General features: G+C 42.0%; 1 protein-coding gene across 1 annotated transcript in view; it reads right to left on the bottom strand.

The window, feature by feature from the left end:
- Positions 1-18,934, bottom strand: part of LOC140481912 (partitioning defective 3 homolog B-like) — a 997,517-nt gene that overhangs the window by 338,601 nt on the left and 639,982 nt on the right. Inside the window, exon 19 of the mRNA XM_072578586.1 lies at positions 6,259-6,490. Within this exon, the coding sequence (XP_072434687.1) occupies positions 6,259-6,490 (232 nt within the window). The remainder of the gene's footprint in view (positions 1-6,258; positions 6,491-18,934) is intronic.

Here is an 18,934-nt window from a genome sequence, read left to right as displayed (position 1 = left end):
GGACACAATGCATTAAGAAGTTTCCTGCTCTGCTATGAGTTTCTATAAATATCGAAACTAAACCTGCAAAGGAGGACAACATTTGCTCCCTATTAAGACAAAAGTTGCGAGCCAAGCTCAGGAGATTTATGATGGTACAGCCAGGTCTGGAAAATCTTCACTAAGAGGAAGTATTGGATAGGTTTTAGGTTGTTTTATTTGCAACAGAGGAGGCTAAGGGCTGGTTTGCTTAAGGTCTACAAAACTATGAGGGCCTGGGATATAGTAAACACAGATGACCTATTTGGTCTTGGCAGGGGGTCAAACAATCAAAGAGCACAGATTTCCAGAAATTGGTAGCAGGGTCTAAAAAAAGAAGAGACAATGAAACATATTTGTCACTTGGAGGGTATTGGGATCTGAATCATTGGCCGAACAGTAGCAGAGGTAAAATTCTCATTTGGATAGCTTGAAGAAATGGCACCTTCAGGCCTATAAACCAAATTCAAAAACGTTGGGATTAAGTTTGGGACTTTGTCAATTCTTTTTCAACCAGCCTGGGTAAATTGGGCTGATTGGCTTCAGTCTGTGTCATAAGGGTTCTACAATTCAATTGAAAGATGGAAGCAGGACTGGAAAGAGTACTTGAAGAGAGTTGAGGGAGAATATTAACTCAGATGTACCAAAACACAAGAGGAGATACGGATTTATAACATTAGTAGCTTTCTGGCTGTGGAAGAGCCCTCCCTCGCCAACTCATCAGACGGACATCGCAAGAGAAGGCCAAGCTGACAAATGCTATAGGTAGGAAGAAGCTTTGGGGAATGCACAGGATGGCCTCTGTTATTCCTGGCGTTTCAACATAAACGAATGCCTGAATTGAAACATTAGCAATTTTTCCTGCATCTCCCACTCCTCATCGACTGTAATTGTTCCAGCATTTCAAATAGGCAGGCACAGTCCCACACAATGGTACTGCCAGCAGAAGTTGGATGAACTTTAGAGGTGTAGTAATTTCTGAAAAATGTTGGTTGTGTTATTCATGGGCATTGAAATGGAGGCTGAGTTAGTAAGTCAGCGAACAGAGTAGCAAACAAAAAACCATTTATGGAAATCTCATGCTCTAGTTCAAAACTATTTAAATAAAAAAAAACATCTTTACCTAACGGCTGAACTATTTAGAGAACCTAATTCATAAAATAGACAAAACCACAGGTAGTGCCATGAGAAAACTGTTCCTCAGGCAGTGAATTCCAAGTTATTATTATTTCAGTATGCTGTTTTACTTAAACAGCTCATTCGCAATGTAACTCGTGAATGAATCATTCCAGTTATGTTTTAAAAAAAATCAAATGTTTTTGTGCTCATTGTAACAGCTTGCATTTGCAAAGCACTTTTAAAGTGAGAGACTCTACAGCACCTTACAGAATACAATCAGGCACCAAATCATGTCCAGAGATATTAAGACAAGTTAATAAAGGCTAGGTTTTTAAGGAGTGTCAAGGAAGAGGAGAAAGTGAGGTTGAGTGGATTTAGATTTGGAGAAGTCGTCCTGAGTTTGATGCCCAGTCCACTCAAGACACAGCTGTGAATGGTGAAGAAAAGGGAATCAGGGATTCACAAGAGGCCATAATTGGAAGAATGCAGAGATTGTGCAGGTGTAGAGGAGATTTACAAAGATTATGAAAGGTGGCTAAGTAAAACAGAGCACTTTCCACTTGAGGCATGGAAACCCCAATGTCAACCTAACTGGACTAAAATGAGGGGCCAGATTCCCATTTTGTACCCTTCCAAAAATTCATATAGCCAGGCAAAGCAGACAGCGTGTACAACAGGGACCTGACCTAATAAATCTTTCAGGGAGATCCAAACTCATTCTGAGCTACACACGACTCAAAACCACAGCAATATGGTTGGCTCTTCAGGAAGGAGACTGCAAGAACCTAAATCGCTCAGCTCGTGAGCAATTCAGGATGGGAAACAAATGTCGGCTTTGCCAATGACAGCCATATCCTAATGGAATAATTTTCAAAACCTGCATCGTATCCAGAACTAATTTATTATTGGACCAATGCCATTAGTATCAAGTATTCTCAGGCCAGGAGTGATATGCACTGACTACATTATACATAAACTCCTTCTGTCAAAAAACAAAAATCAACCTGCATTAGCTACAATCTTCAAGACAGCCTTGGTTTCCATTTCAAGCCAAATCGTGAGCAGAAGTAGGAAAGAGGGCAAATTGAACCCACCTGATATGAAGTTGGACAATCTTAACAGAAATTTGAGAACTGAACATAATAAAAACACTTCAGGTATAATTCAGGTGGTGGGTGAGAATGAAAACACAGTGGAGTTAGAGACAACAAGCATGTGAATGAAAGAGATAAAGAGATCTAGATAAAGTGTGCAAGACAGAGCTATAGAAAGTGCATACACCCTAAAGAGAGAAAGAGAGACAACAACAGAGCGTGTGTGTGAGAAACACAATGTGCAAACATATCCCAATTTACAGGACAGAAGATCACCAAACCCCAGGGTGGAAGGAGATACAGGGAGAGTACTGCCAATGAAGTTGGAGGACAGATGTTGGCTGCAGATTGTCCATGAAGCTCTGCTCCTTCACACTCCTATTTCTCCATATCCCACTGGGACAAAAGCCATGCATTTTTATTGTTTCAATTGTAACAGATTTATATTTCAAACTCATTAGACAGCGACTAAGTTTAACAGCCTGTGCGACTTGGGCATATGCATCCGATCTTACCCAATTACGAAAGCAGGGCTGGGTTTGGGTTTACCCGGTTATGTAACTAACAGTCACCTCGAGCTTAAGACACACTTTTGAAGATTTGGAGAGTTGGAACTCATATATGACAATAACACTCATTTTAGCCAACTATATCTAGGTAACCTTATGTAGTTTGGTCCACTGAAAGTTCAAACTTAACTTCAACAACCTTCAACAAGGTATACCAATTACTCTTCTACCTGTGGGCATGCCCAAAAAAAGTCAGAACTGAACATAAGTGCATCTCACCATGCCATAACACAATGTATGCCCATCACCCACGTGAGGCAGAGAGCAAATTAAATGAAGGCTTGCATTTGTATAGCACTTTACACAATCACAAAATGTTGAAGCTGCCTTATAACCATCGTAACACATTCATACTGACTACACAGAGCTTGGTACTGAGGGAGTGCTATACTGCAAAAAATACTGACTTTTGGATAGAACATTAACTAATTCTGTTTTCTCAAGTGTATGGAAAATATTTTATTGTAGAAATTTCACAGAAGCACAGAGAAGATTTTGTCCTGACCAATATTTATCCCTTAACCATTAGCAATTAATAAAAAAAAATCATCATGCTGTTATTACACTGCTGTTTGTGGGAACTTATTGAGTATAAATCGCTGCCACATTTTCTAAGATTAGTTTGTTTTGTTTACAGATCCTGTGTTGCAACTGAAATGTGTGCAGCATGTGTCATAACTCCCCGTGATGACCCCCTTTGTAAAACCAAGGTTTTGAGTGCAGCAAGAAGCAATGCTTATGACTTCATACTCTGATACTATATTCTTGGGATACTTGACCATTTTCTCAACCTTCAAGGTAAAAAGGGTAGAGGAGAATTCCTGGAGAATTACCACTTGTAATTCCAGTATGCATTACCTGAAAAGGGGCTAGGTAAAAAATTAACCCCTCTGCATGTGCAAAATAAGCAACAGCAACAAAATAAATTGCACCTGAAATTAAATTCTGGCTATTAAAGATTGGGATTTATTCTAGGTGGGTCATGATCCTGTGCAATGAATAATGTTTCCATTTCCCATTATGAGATCTGGTGGCACAATTGAGAAATCTAGACTTGTGAAGAGTGGCAAATCTAGACTTGTGAAGAGAAAAAAGGCAAATATAGATTAAAATTGGCACTTCCATGCCTCAAGTGCAGAGTGCTCAGTCATTCCCTAGAATTCAAATTAGCAAACTTTTTTTAAAACTTGTCTTAATTCTCATATTACTTCCCCAATCGTTTATTTCTCCCCTTATTCCGTGAAGGTGGTGATTTAAGTTAAAGTTTATCAGGCTCCAAACACTGCAGTCAAGTACAGTAGCTCTCATATATCAAGGTTCATAACAGGGGATGTCACAAGCAAGCTCTTTCCCAAATTTCCAAAAAATGACCATTGGTTAATAAAACAGGAAACTATACACTGTCCAAAATCCTACTGCCTGCATTCCATATCATCACCTCTATGTTCCCTGACCAACATCTGTTCTCTGTTCAAAAAAGTGTTTTTAATGTAAAATTCTCATCCTTGTTGCACAAATGTTGGCTGGGACATTAGGAGAGCTTCCCTGATGTTCTTTGAAATAGCAGCATAGGGTCTTTTGCACTTGAGAGGGAAGGTGAGACCTCGGTTCCATCTCTAAAATGAAAGATGATCAATTCTGACAACACGGCCGAGTGCTGAGCTGAGTGTTAGCCGAGATGTTGCACTCAAATATTCACTGCAAATCTTGCACCCAGATTCTCTAACACAAACGTGGTAATTGGAGGATAATTAACTATCCTATGAGGAGCTATTTACAGACGAATGGATGTTGTACAGAAACCGCCCCTCAATACTTGTTGGGTAGAGAATGGTATAAGTGATAGGAAGACCAGGAAGCACTAAATGAAAATGTACATTTAAAAGAAATTGGAATGCACTAATGCATTTTAAAACTCTTTTCCCCAAATCTGTTGCAATAGATTCTTAAGAGAATTCCTAGTCAGGCCATGAGACCCCAGGCAGTGAATCTGTATTTATAGTTGTCCACAGAACAGGAGGATGCGTAGAACCCAGATGGCAAGATGAAGAAAGAAAGAAAGAGAAGACCAACAAGGTGAAAACAGGGGAAAGAATGAAGATAATGAAAAGAAAGAGAAAGATAACCAGGAAAAAAAAGGCTAAGTAAATTCCTTATAAAGACTTGTCCAACCCCACAACTTTCAAAGATCTTCACATTGTTCTAATTCTGGCTATCGTGCATCTTCATAGTCTAAGGATAAAGGGTAAGCCATTCAGAACTGAGATGAAGAAGAACTTCTTCACTCAGAGTAGTGAACCTGTGGAATTTTCTACCACAGAAAGCTGTGGGGGCCAGTTCATTAGACATAGTCAAGAGAGAATTGTAAGTGACCCCTGCAACTAAAAGGATCGAGTGGTATCGAGAAAAGGTGGGAGTGGGATACTGAGATTGCAAGGTCAGCTGCAGTAATACTGAATGGTGGTGTGGGCTCAAAGGGCTGGACAGTCTACGCCTGCATCTATTTTCCAAGTTGTCTATATGTCAATTTCTCACTTTGCAACACTGGATGCTGTGTCTCCACGTGCATCACACCAAAGTATCCTCACAGGATATTTATAGAAAAATGCTGCTCAATGCCTGCATTTTTTTAAAGAGTTTTTTGACCAAATTGTGGTAAGTATTTAAGTGGCTCAGTACCAATTCTTATTTTCATACATTTCTGCATCATGTTTAGGGACCACATTAAACGTGCTGTACAAAAGCAAGCTTTTGTAAAATGAGAACTCATTAATTTCTCCCTCTCTAGTTGCAATTCTAAAGGCAAAACACAATGTATTCACAAGCAGCAGGTTGAAAGTAGCTTTGCACAGGATAACGATCGAACCTTGGGCCTCCAACACCCAAGATCTAAAAGAAAACACAAAGGGATCTGACCCCAGTTAAAATGGCAGAAAATCTAGGTGAGTTTGGAAAGACATTCAACAGTCAGTTGGGAGATTCTATGATTCTACAAGAATAGACCATTCAGTTCCTTATGCCAATGTCCCCTTATTCAATAAGTTCCTACATATCCTGCCAGCTTGATTTGATGTCAATGTCTTTCAGGGGCATCATATGTTTATGATTCTTTTGCACTCAAAAGTGATCATTTAGCAACTACTTCACATCCCAAGTAACCCAGTAGTGATCACCTGACACAACTGGCTATCAAATGACATCAAGTTTAAAAACCCTATGAATATTACTGAATGTGTTGAGTGCACTTGAACATAAAACCAGCTGAAAACTTCTGGTAGGGTCTCAACTCCACCTGCATGGCCTCAGTTCCATAACCCTTGTTGAACAAAATCATGTACAACTCAATTATAAGACACTCATTTGGCTCTCAGCCTCAATGCCTTTCGGACGACAGGCTTCCAAATTTAATTTGTGTGAAGAAGTGGATCCTGACATCCAGGATAAATTCTGTTAAATACCTGAGCATTGCTCCGAAGCCTTTCTTCTTGGCTTTCTTTTCTTGGTTATCATTCTCCTTCTTCTTCTCTTTATTCTTTCCTTTTGTTTTCACCTTCTTTTTCTTCTCTTTCTTCTTTTTCTCTTTCTTTGTCTTGCCATCTGAGTTCTCCACATCCTCATGTTCTGTGTTCCCCTGTAATGCAGATTCGCTGCCCGGGGTCTCGTGACCTGACTGGGAGCTCTCTTCAGAATCTATTGCCACAGATTTGGAAAAAACAAGTATAGTTTAAAAAGTGTTTTCAAATAAATCAGTGCATTCTAATGTCTTTTAAAAGTACATTTTCCTTTATTGCTTCCTGGTTTTCCTATCACTTAAACCATTCTCTACCCAACAAATATTGAGGGACTATCTCTGTACACCCGTCTGAGAACAGCTCCTCTTCAGGTACTTAATTGCCCTCCAATTACCCCACTTATGAGTTAGAGAGTCTTGCTGCAAGATCTGTAGCGTATATTTGATTACAATATCTAGGCTAACACCCAGCTCAGCACTGATGAAAACCTTGCTGTCAGAAGTGATCATTTTTCCTTTTAGACCCCCATGTTGTTATTTCAAAGACCACCAGAGAAGCTCTCCTATTGTCCCAGACAACACTCATCCCTCGATCAACCTTACTAGAATTTTGATTCGTTAGCAATTATCCCATGGCTGTCTGACATAAATTGGCTGCTGAATTAACTATGTTACAATGGAGACAAGAATTTGAGGAGTCTTTTTTAGATTAGGTTAGATTCCCTACAGTATGGAAACAGGCCTGTCAGCCCAACCGGTCCACACCGACCCTCTGCAGAGTAACCCATCCAGACCCATTCCTCCTGAATGATGCACCTCACACTATGGGCAATTTAGCACGGCCAATTCACCTGACCTGCACATATTTGGATTGTGGGAGGAAACCGGAGCACCCAGATGAAGCTCACGCAGACACGGGGAGAATGTGCAAACTCCACACAGACAGTTGCCGGAGGAGGGAATTGAACCCTAGTCCCTGACGCTGCGAGACAGCAGTGCTAACCACTGAGCCACCGCGCCACCCAAGTTCTTTGCTTCCTGTAAAACATTTTGGGATGTCCTGACATTGCAAAAAGTGCAATTAGAAATACAGGTTCTTTCATTTGTTTTAGATAAGTATGCCATCAGCTTCTCTTGCCTATTATATAATTTTTAAAAAGACTTCAGGGTATCCTGAAATCATAACTGGCACTACAGAAATACAAATTCTTTTGGCCAGGGTGAGATTTCTGGCCACAGCAGTGAAACAGAACAGAGTGAACGAGAAGTGCTCAAATAGTCAACTCATTGGCCGCGTTATCATGACTGAGGCTGAGGTCCCACCATCTAGGCCTAACAGCAGAAGCCTAACCTGCTTTGGCCAGTGACATAGCTCAAGAAGCATGGTCCTAATGCCAGCCGCAAGACCTGCTGTCCCATCAACTCAGAGAGCTGTCAATTTAGCAGCACTACTGCCAGCGCTGGCCATTTTTGGGGTTTCATTGACAGGACAGGGCATATAGATGACAAGGTACCCTGGAACACTGGGGTAATAGACCAATGGATGCCAGGCCCAGAAATCTGTCGCGGAAATGGGATCCTCAGGTCAGATGGTGCCATTGCCACAGAGGTAGCCGTTACGTGCTCCCCCCACCCGCACCTAAATTCCCCACTCCCTTGGGCATTGCAAAATGCAAGTGGAGGCTGCGGTAGATCCTTAGTTGGCCACTCAAGGAGCTCAACTGGGCTGTAACGGGGTGGCTTGGCTACCATCACCCCTTGACAAAATGGCATTGCAGAGGGAATGTGCTGTGCACAGCACCCAAAACCTTCTTGCACCACCTTTTCCTCACCTCCCACTCCCTTGCTAAGAGGCTGGTGAAATTTAGCTCTTAGGATCTTGTATCAAAATTCTCAAACGTTATGGATCATAGATTCATTGTCACATGGTGGCTCAGTGACTCAGTGGTTGCCTCAAAGTGCCACGCACCTGGGTTCGATTCCACCCTCGGATGACAGTCTGTGTGGGTTTCCTCCGGGTGCTCTGGTTTGCTCCCACAGTCCAAAGATGTCCAGGTTAGGTGGCATGGCCATGGCTAAATTGCCTATAGCGATGAGCAGGCTATGTGGGTTAGCCATGGGAAATGCGGGGTTACAGAGATGGATGAGGGGGGGGGGCCGTCTGGTTGGGATGCTCTTCAGAGAGTTGGTGTGGGTTGAAATGGCCTGCTTCTACACTGTAAGGATTCGAATCAACTTTGAAAAATAATCTATTTGCTGACACCAAATACATGGCACACTCAAACACAATAAGATGATGTTTATTGAATATTAAAAGAAAAATGCTTCTTTGTTTTACACGACCACTATAAAATACCATAATATACTGATTCATTACAATACTCATTATTTTTCTTGAACCAAAGCACCAATTATTTCCGGCTGCACATATGTATAACTTTCAGTCGATTTTTAAATCTCCCCCCTCATTTTACAGCTTATTTCTGTGACCTCCCCATGCTCCCTGGTGTCAGCAAGTGGAGCCTTATTTATAATGACAAAAACATTGTGAACAATTCAACAATTCATTTCACATTGTTTCTCAGGTCTTTACATTTTTTGATTCCTTCCAGATATTCCTCTACAGAGTTAGAGTTCTTCAAATTTTGCCATTAGAGACAGTTGATTCAACAAAATTCCTTGGCAGACAAGTAAGAAGGTTGAAGTTCACAACACTCAAAATAGACTCAAAGAAAACACACAAATATCTCAAAAGATATGTACTGGATCTCAGTGACTAACCTGGCAGGAAGAATTTAGTGGAAAGTAAAATATCTGATGGGGTGCAATTTGCCTCATCTGGGTATGCAGTTGTTAAAAGAAAATGTAGAAATGGTGTCAAGTTTTAGAGTTGGCACATAACGAATGCTTCACTAAACATTTAAGTTGCACCCACCACTCCAGCTATTGGTAGCTATCATGATGTCAGTACAAAGTTTAAAAAGTGATCTGGTTGAAAGGAATTAAGTGATTTGGCAGAGTACACAGAATTCTCTCAAATTAACAAGATAGTAATGGGACATTTGGCTAAGCTGGTTACGTATATATGAACCTCTATCACTTCACATCATCTAACCACATAAGCATATCCTTCATTCCTTTTTGGCCCAGCAGCTCATCCAGGTTCCCCTAATTGCGTCTATGTCATTTCCCTCAACCATTCTGTGTAGTAACTAGTTCCATACTCTAACCATCCTCTGTGTGAAGTGATAAACAATTTGCCCCTGGAGTGTGGAACTCAGAACAAGAAGACATAACTTTAAAATTTGAACTAGGCTGTTCAAGTGGAATGCTGGAAACTGCTATTTGGCAAAAAAAAGTGAAATGAAAGTCTGGAAGAAAATGATGCTGAGACTGAGTCATTACAATTTTCAAAACTTGGACTGATGTTTGATAGGTGAGAGCATTAAGGGATTTGGAAGCAAAGCAGGAAAATGGATTTGAGGTTCAGATCCGCAATGATTAAACTGAATAGGTCAAAGGCTGAGGACCTGAATGGAAAACATCTTTTTGTTCTGTTCTGGTTTACAGAGCTTTGAGCAAAACACCGCGACTGAGGTTAAACAGGTGGGCTTTTTCAAAGTACCAGTCCAACCCCAATGGGCTGAATTGCCTCTCTGTTCTCAATCATTTTAAGATTCTACAACAATTATGGAATGGCACATGGTACAGCTGCACACCCCTATTCACCGGTTAGCTTTTGGGACTACTATATTTGTTTTGCAACTGGAATGCATATGATGCATTTTTTTGGTACCTGTTAGAATTTCAATTTATGCTCTTTGAAAGTGATATGTACCTAGTAAATGCATGAATGATATCGTCATAATTTTGTTTTTTGAAAATATCCTAATCCTATATTCAGACAGGATTTCACCATCTGAAGTTTTTTAGTTCATTCTGGGAACACGTGCATCATAGGCTAGTGTTTACTACCTATCCCCGTTACCTGAAAACTACCAGAAACATGGACCAGCCTTTGGAAATCAGGACAGAAGAGAAAAGAGACATTCAGTTGAATGAAAGATGATGATAATGGGCCTTCCTCTTGAACTGTTGGAGGCCATGCACTGAAGGAGACTCCACTCTGCTGTTGGGTGGGGATTCCAGGATTTTGACCCAATGATGAAGAAAAATGGTGGCACAGGCCCAAGTCACAATCGTGTACAACGTGGAGGAGAACTAGAGTTGACAGTGCTTCAAGGAGGCAGCTGCCCTGTCTTTCTAAATGGAGGAGCCAATGGATTTTTGAAGTGCTGTTGAAGGAAGTTGATGAGCGTTGTGGGGGGGGGGGGGGGTCAAGCTGTAGTCCTCATTGCCAAGTCAAGTTATACTAACAAGGTGCTAGAGGCACGCTCTAACAAAGGAGGATTCCAGGGATGCGTTAAGGCACCATCATTTGGATCTAACAAACAAACAATTGAATAAAGGAGAAAGGAAACTTAGGAGACTGCATTTTTTAAGTCATTCATGGAATGAGGGTGTCACTTGTTAGACCAGCATTTATTGCCCATCCCAAAGTTAAGAGTCAACCACATTGCTGTGGTCTGGAGTCACATGGAGGCCAGACCAGGTAAGGATAGTAGTTTCCTTCCCGAAAGGACATTAGTGAACGAGATGGGTTTTTCCTGAGATTCGACAATGGAATTATGGACATCATTAGATTCTTAATTCCAGGTATGTATTGAATTCAAATTCCACCACCTGTCATGGCGGAATTTGAACCCAGGTCCCCAGAACATGACCTGGGTCTCTGGATTAACAGTCCAGCGATAATACCACTAGGTCATTGCTTCCAACTAAGAAATCAGTAGAGTAATTTGGTGCAGCAGGGTGGCTCAGTAGTTCGCACTGCTGCTTCACAGCACCAGGGATCCAGGTTCAATGCCAGTCTCGGGCAAACTCCACACAGTCAGTCGCCTGAGGCGGGAACTGAACCCGGGTCTCTGGCGCTGTGAGGCAGCAGTGCTAACCACTGTGCCACCGTGCCGCCCAAAATGAATGGCTTGTTCAAGAGTAATGGACTTTGCAAAAATAAAAACTTAAACTTTCTCAATTTTTTTTAGAGTCATAGAGATGTACAGCATGGAAACAGACCCTTCGGTCCAACCCGTCCATGCTGACCAGATATCTCAACCCAATCTAGTCCCACCTGCCAGCACCCGGCTCATATCCCTCCCAACCCTTCCTATTCATATACCCATCCAAATGCCTCTTAAATGTTGCAATTGTACCAGCCTCCACCATGCCCTCTGGCAGCTCATTCCATACACATACCACCCTCTGCATGAAAAGGTTGCCCCTTAGGTCTCTTTTATGTCTTTCCCCTCTCACCCTAAACCTATGCCCTCTAGTTCTGGACTCCCCCACCCCAGGGAAAAGACTTTGTCTATTTATCCTACCCATGCCCCACATGATTTTGTAAACCTCTATAAGGTCACCCGTCAGCCTCCGATGCTCCAGGGAAAACAGCCCCAGCCTGTTCAGCCTCTCCCTGTAGCTCAAATCCTCCAACCCTGGCAACATCCTTGTAAATCTTTTCTGAACCCTTTCAAGTTTCACAACATCTTTCCAATAAGAAGGAGACTAGAATTGCACACAATATTCAAACAGTGGCCTAACCAATGTCCCGTACAGCCGCAACATGACCTCCAAACTTCTGTACTCAATACTCTGACCAATAAAGGAAAGCGTACCAAACGCCGCCTTCACTAGCCTATCTACCTGCGATTCCACTTTCAAGGAGTTATGAACCTGCACTCCAAGGTCTCTTTGTTCAGCCACACTCCCTAGGACCTTACCATTAAGTGTATAAATCCTGCTAAGATTTGCTTTCCCAAAATACAGCACCTTGCATTTATCTGAATTAAACTCCATCTGCCACTTCTCAGCCCATTGGCCGTGTTGTCGTCTGAGGTAACCCTCTTCGCTGTCCACTACACCTCCAATTTTGGTGTCAGCTGCAAACTTACTAACTGTACCTTTTATGCTCGCATTCAAATCATTTATGTAAATGACAAAAAGTAGAGGGCCCAGCACCGATCCTTGTGGCACTCCACTGGTCACAGGTCTCCAGTCTGAAAAACAACCCTCCACCACCATCCTCTGTCTTCTACTTTTCAGCCAGTTCTGTATCCAAATGGCTAGTTCTCCCTGTATTCCATAGATCTAACCTTGCTAATCAGTCTCCCATGGGGAACCTTGTCGAACGCCTTACTGAAGTCCATATAGATCACATCTACTGCTCTGCCCTCATCAATCTTCTTTGTTACTTCTTCAAAAAACTCAATCAAGTTTGTGAGACATGACTTCCCATGCACAAAGCTATGTTGGCTATCCCAAATCAGTCCTTGCCTTTCCAAATACATGTACATCCTGTCCCTCAGGACTCCCTCCAACAACTTGCCCACCACCGAGGTCAGGCTCACCGGTCTATCGTTCCCTGGCTTGTCTTTATTGCACTTTTTAAACAGTGGCACCACGTTTGCCAACCTCCAGTCTTCCGGCACCTCACAAATATCTCAGCAAGAGGCCCAGCAATCACTTCTCTAGCTTCCCACATAGTTCTTGGGCACACTTGATTAGGTCCTGGGGATTTATCCACCTTTAACCGTTTCAAGACATTCAGCACTTCCGCCTCTGTAATCCTCCTTTGCAAGATGTCACTATCTATTTCCCTACAGTCTACATCTTCCACATCCTTTTCCACAGTAAATACTGATGCAAAATATTCATTTAGTATCTCCCCTATTTTCTGTGGCTCCACACAAAGGCCGCCTTGCTGATCTTTGAGGGACCCTATTCTCTCCCTAGTTACCCTTTTGTCCTTAATATATTTGTAAAAACCCTTTGGATTCTCCTTAATTCTATTTGCCAATGCTATCTCATGTCCCCATTTTGCCCTCCTGATTTCCCTCTTAAGTATACGCCTACTTTCTTTATACTCTTCTAAGGATTCACTCGATCTATCCTGTCTATACCTTACATATGTTTCCTTCTTTTTCTTAACCAAACCCTCAATTTCTTTAGTCGTCCAGCATTCCCTATACTTACCAGTCTTCCCTTTCACCAGGACAGGAATATACTTTCTCTGGATTCTTGTTATCTCATTTCTGAAGGCTTCCCATTTTCCAGCCATCCCTTTACCTGCGAACATCTGCCTCCAATCAGCTTTCAAAAGTTCTTGGTCTAATACCGTCAAAATTGGCCTTTCTCCAATTTAGAACTTCAACTTTTAGATCTGGTCTATCCTTTTCCATCACTATTTTAAAACTAATTGAATTATAGTCGCTGGCCCCAAAGTGCTCCACCACTGACACCTCAGTCACTTGCCCTGCCTGATTTCCCAAGAGTAGGTCAAGTTTTGCACCTTCTCTAGTAGGTACATCCACATACTGAATCAGAAAATTGTCTTGTACACACTTTAGAAATTCCTCTCCATCTAAACCTTTGGCACTATGGCAGTCCCAGTCGATGTTTGGAAAGTTAAAATTCCCTACCATAACTACCCTATTATTCTTACAGATAGCTGAGATCTCCTTACAAGTTGGTTTCTCAATTTCCCTCTGACTATTGGGGGGTCTATAAATACAATCCCAATAAGGTGATCACCCCTTTCTTATTTCTCAGTTCCACCCAAATAACTTCCCTGGATGTATATCCCGGAATATCCTCCCACAGCACAGCTGTAATGCTATCCCTTATCAAAAATGCCACTCCCCCTCCTCTCTTGCCTCCCTTTCTATCCTTCCTGTAGCATTTGTATCTGGAACATTAAGCTGCCAGTCCTGCCCCATCCCTGAGCATGTTTCCATAATTGCTATGATATCCCAGTCCCATGTTCCTAGCCATGCCCTGAGTTCATCTGCCTTCCCTGTTCGGTCCCTTGTATTGAAATAAATGCAGTTTAATTTATTAGTCCTCCCTTGTCCCTGCTGCCCTGACTGTTGGACTCACTTCTGTTCTCAGCTGTACCCGTCTCAGATCGATCTCTTTCCTCACTATCTCCCTGGGTCCCACCCCCCCACCTTACTAGTTTAAATCCTCCCAAGCAGTTCTAACAAAGTTCACTGCCAGTATATTAGTCCCCTTCCAATTTAGGTGCAATTCGTCCCTCTTGTACAGCTCACTTCTACCCCAAAAAAGATTCCAATGATCCAAAAATGTGAATCCTTCTCCCATACACCAGCTCCTCAGCCGTGCATTCATCTGCTCTATCCTCCTATTCCTGCTCTCACTAGCTCGTAGCACTGGGAGTAATCCAGATATTACTACCCTGGAGGACCTTCTTTTTAAATTTCTGCTTAACTCTCTGTAATCTCACTTCAGAATCTCAACCTTTTCCCTTCCAATGTCGTTGGTTCCAATGTGGACAATGACCTCTTGCTGGCCCCTTTACCCTGTGAGAACATTCTGCAACCTCTCTGAGACATCCTTGTTCCTGGCACCAGAGGAACAACACACCATTCTGCTTTTTCTCTGCTGGCCACAGAAACGTCTGTCTGTACCTCTGACTACAGAATCCCCTAACACAATTGATCTCTTGGAAGCCGACGTATCCCTCGTTGCATTAGAGCCAGTCTCAATACCAGAAACTTGGCTGTTCATGCTACGTTGGTAAAAACAATGACTGCAGATGCTGAAAATCAAATACTGGATTCGTGGTGCTGGAAGAGCACAGCAGTTCAGGCAGCATCCAACGAGCAGCGAAATCGACATTTCGGGCAAAAGCCCTTCATGCTACGTTCCCCTGAGAATCCATCACCCCCTACATTTTCCAAAATGGCTTACCTGATTGAAATGGGCATATCCACAAAAGATTCCTGCACTAGCTGCCTACCTCTCTTACCCTTCCTGGAGTTAACCCATCTATGTGACTGTATCTGAGACATTCCCCCCCTTCCTATAACTACCATCCATCACATACTGTTGCTGTTGCAAATTCCTCATCGCTTCTATCTGTCTCTCCAACCGATCCACTCGATCTGATAAGATTCACATCCAACAGCATTTATGGCAGATATAATCCGCAGTAACCCTTAAACTCTCTTTAAACTCCCACATCTGACAAGTAGTAGATATCACTGTAAAGGCCATTTTTGCTCCTTCACAATCTACAGACCCAGAAAATAACACCGTCTTATTCCTCTACAAACACTGCCCCAGGTTAAATTAACAGCTATGGCTTATATTTTAAGTTTAATCAAGAGACTTATCTCCAAAAACATATAATTAAATTATGTTTCTGATCTACACAGCATCTGTTACATAATCACATGAACGTTTAGATTAGTTGTAATATGGAGGCATCAGAACTCTAAGTCTCAATGTTTTTGTTGGATAATGATTTAAAATTAAATATTTGATATGTCTGAGTAAAAGGAATGGGCCCGGATGTCCCTCAATGACTGTTCCACTATTTCACAAGATCATGGTAAATTATCATGAATCTTAACTCCAGTGACCTACTTTTGTACCAGAGCTTAACAGAAATCTGTCAGGAGTACAGTACTGTGGAAAGAACACTTTTGTTTTGAAAAAAAGTTTATTCATGGGACATGAGTATCACTGGCAAAGTCAGGATTTACTGCCTGGCATGCATTGAGAAGGTGATGGTGAGATTCAACACAGCTGGCAGCACCTGTGGAAAGAGACAAGCAGAACTATCGTTTCAGGTTGATGGCTTTTTGTCAGAGCTCAGAGTAATTAGAAATGTTTTTCTCAACAAACTACGGGAAGGGGGATGATGAGGAATAGCTTGCAAAACAGGAAAGAATGGTGACACAGTTGGGGGTTGATACAAGGCAAATAAGATCCTAGCAGGACAAGTAAATAAACAAAAGATATATCTAGAGTAGATGTAAACAACCCTTAGAGTCACTGGATCTGAAACACTGTCTCTGCTTTCTCTCCATAGCTGCTGCCAGACCAGCTGAGTTTCTCCAACAATTTACCTTTTTGCTTGTGATGCTAGTTTCACTGTCTGAAGGTCCTTCACTAATAATAACAGAAGCCATTTATTCTGAAACAATTCACTACTCAAAATAAGTACCGCTAGTGTATCTGTGTCACCAAACATTCTTGGTAGAAGTGCAGTGGCCTCTCCTTTCAATATTTGATATTTTCTGGTTGTGATATTGTCCAAGCAATGCATAAATAATTTAAAGATTTATAATGGAAGGGCACTGACACGGGATTTGTATTTCCACAATAGGCCTCTCTTGGCCTCACAAGTGGGAATAAAAATCCTATTTCTTTGTCATCCAGAATGTTTTCTGATTTTAATAACTGTCAGAGCTTCATAAATAAGTAATTGTGTTTGTTTATACTTTATTTTAAAGAGGTGTATTATGAACATACAGGGACATTTAATATTCTCATTTATATCATGTGAACTCCTTTCGCCTCTCTTCAGAGAGACCTGCCAATTGCTTTTGCTACTGGCTTTAATGTAGCTATTAACTGCTGAATTTACAAAGGGGTTTCTCAGTCCCGGATGCAATTCCTATCGTTGGCAGGTTGCAGAGTTAATGTGAACACACAGTTCCGTAACTTAAAGACATCTCAGAAATTGCTACTGCTTCTGTTTTTAAATTGTCAAGTTGGTTGCTGTGCAGAAAGATAAGGCATTGTCTTCGTTCCCCAGGTCACAAGTACAACGGATCGTGCACATGACCAAGAAACTAGGGTAGAAAGCCGACGGTGACGAACAGGTAGCCTCTGTGAGAGACTCAAAATAGACAGAAACAAAATGGAAATCTGAACTGCCAGTGCAACATTAGGTTTCTGCTTACGAAGCTCTTGTTACTCTGCACCTGCATTCAGATTTGAGTCAGTGCACCTCAGGAAAGAGTTACTGGCCTTCGGGGTGCAGTCCATAACCACCTGAATGCCACAGAGGTGAAAAGGGTTACATTATTAGGGTATGTTCCAGAGAACTTGCAGCCAGATTCCCACAGAGCAGGACTGACTGCAGATGTATTTAATAATGGTGGGCAGCACCCAGTGTGCAAAAATAAAACTTTCCTGAGATTTGTGCAGCTCTGGCAAACTACTCTTAAGCCAGAAGCAGTAAGCCTTTTATTCTTCTATGGTTCATGTGGTGGGGGTACAGTCCCAGGATTGTGACCCCGCAGCAACCGAAGGAACGGTGAAATGTTTCCAAGTCAGGATGGACAGGAGCTTGGAAGGGCAGTGTTCCCATGCACCTGCTGCCCTTGTCCTTCAATGTGGTAGAGGTTGAAGATTTGAAATATGGTGTCAAACCAGCATTGGTGAAGCAAAACAGTGCATGTTGTTGATTGTTCACACTGCTACTGCTATGCTCTGGTGGTGGAGGGATTGAAGGTTTAATTAAGTAGATGAGGTACTTTGTGCTGGATGGTGCTGAGATTTTTGTGTTGTTATTGGAGTTGTACCCACCCAGGTAATTGGAGTATATTCCTCATACTATGGACTCATGTCTTGTAGATTGTGGACAGGCAATGAGGAGACCGGAGGTGAGTTACTCCTTGCAGAACTGTCTCTCACCTTCTCTTATAACTACAGCATTTATGTGGCTGGCTCAATTGAGTTCCTGTTCAGTAGTAATCCCCAACATGTTGACAGTTGGGGATTCAGCAATAGTATTGCCACTTAATGTCAAGGGGTGAAGTTTAGGTTCTTTCTTGTGGAACTAATAGAACATAGAACACAGAGCAGTACAGCACAATGCAGGCCCTTCAGCCCTCGATGTTACACCGGACTTTTATCCTACCTTATACCCTTCATTGTAGTAACTCCCATGTGTCTATCCTAGAGTCGCTTAAATATCCCTAATGTATCTGACTCTACCATCATTGCTAGCAGTGCATTCCACGCACCCACCTCTCTGTGTAAATAACCTACGTCTGACATCTCCCTAAACCCTCCTCCAATTACCTTAAAATTATGCCCCCATGGGGTTTTCAGCCAGGGCAGACAGATGCTACATTTAAACCTGGAAGTCCAGAGGTGTCTCTTGCTTCGCGGACTTGTTTGATGGGGAGGTTATGATGTCTTTTGAGCAGCTGCACCAGAAGTTTGGACTGCCTAGTGGAGACCTTTTCCAGTATTTTCAAATACCAAGATTATATACAGAAGAAGATCACATTATTAGGCAGTCCCTACAAATTGGATAGGGAGAGAAGAGTATTATGGCCAATGTGTCCACCCTCGGTCAGTACTCTTTATCACTCATTACATAATGAGGTATCGAAAGACATGGAACGGCTGTTTAAAATATGGAACCAGGAACTGGGGTTAGAAATCCCTTCAGAAATGTGGGAGGACATCTGGGAAAATGCCAGAAAGATCTCTATTTGTAATAGAACTCAAGCTATTCAATAAAAGATACTCCACAGGGCTCATATAGCACCGGAACAACTGGCAAAATTTAGGGTAGGAACATCCCCAATGTGTCTTAAATCTAAAATAGAAGTGGGCACTCTCACGCATTGCTTATGGACATGTCACAAGATCTGAAAATATTGGGACAGAGTAGCGAATGCTCTGACAGAAATCTTGGGAACGGAGATTGGATTGGATCCAGTGTCTCTCCTCCTGGG

This window comes from Chiloscyllium punctatum, chromosome 10 (genome assembly GCF_047496795.1).
Source record: "Chiloscyllium punctatum isolate Juve2018m chromosome 10, sChiPun1.3, whole genome shotgun sequence".
Classification (NCBI taxonomy): Eukaryota; Metazoa; Chordata; class Chondrichthyes; order Orectolobiformes; family Hemiscylliidae; genus Chiloscyllium; species Chiloscyllium punctatum.
Note: the sequence above shows the minus strand (reverse complement) of the source record. Positions and strands in the feature narration are given on the sequence as shown.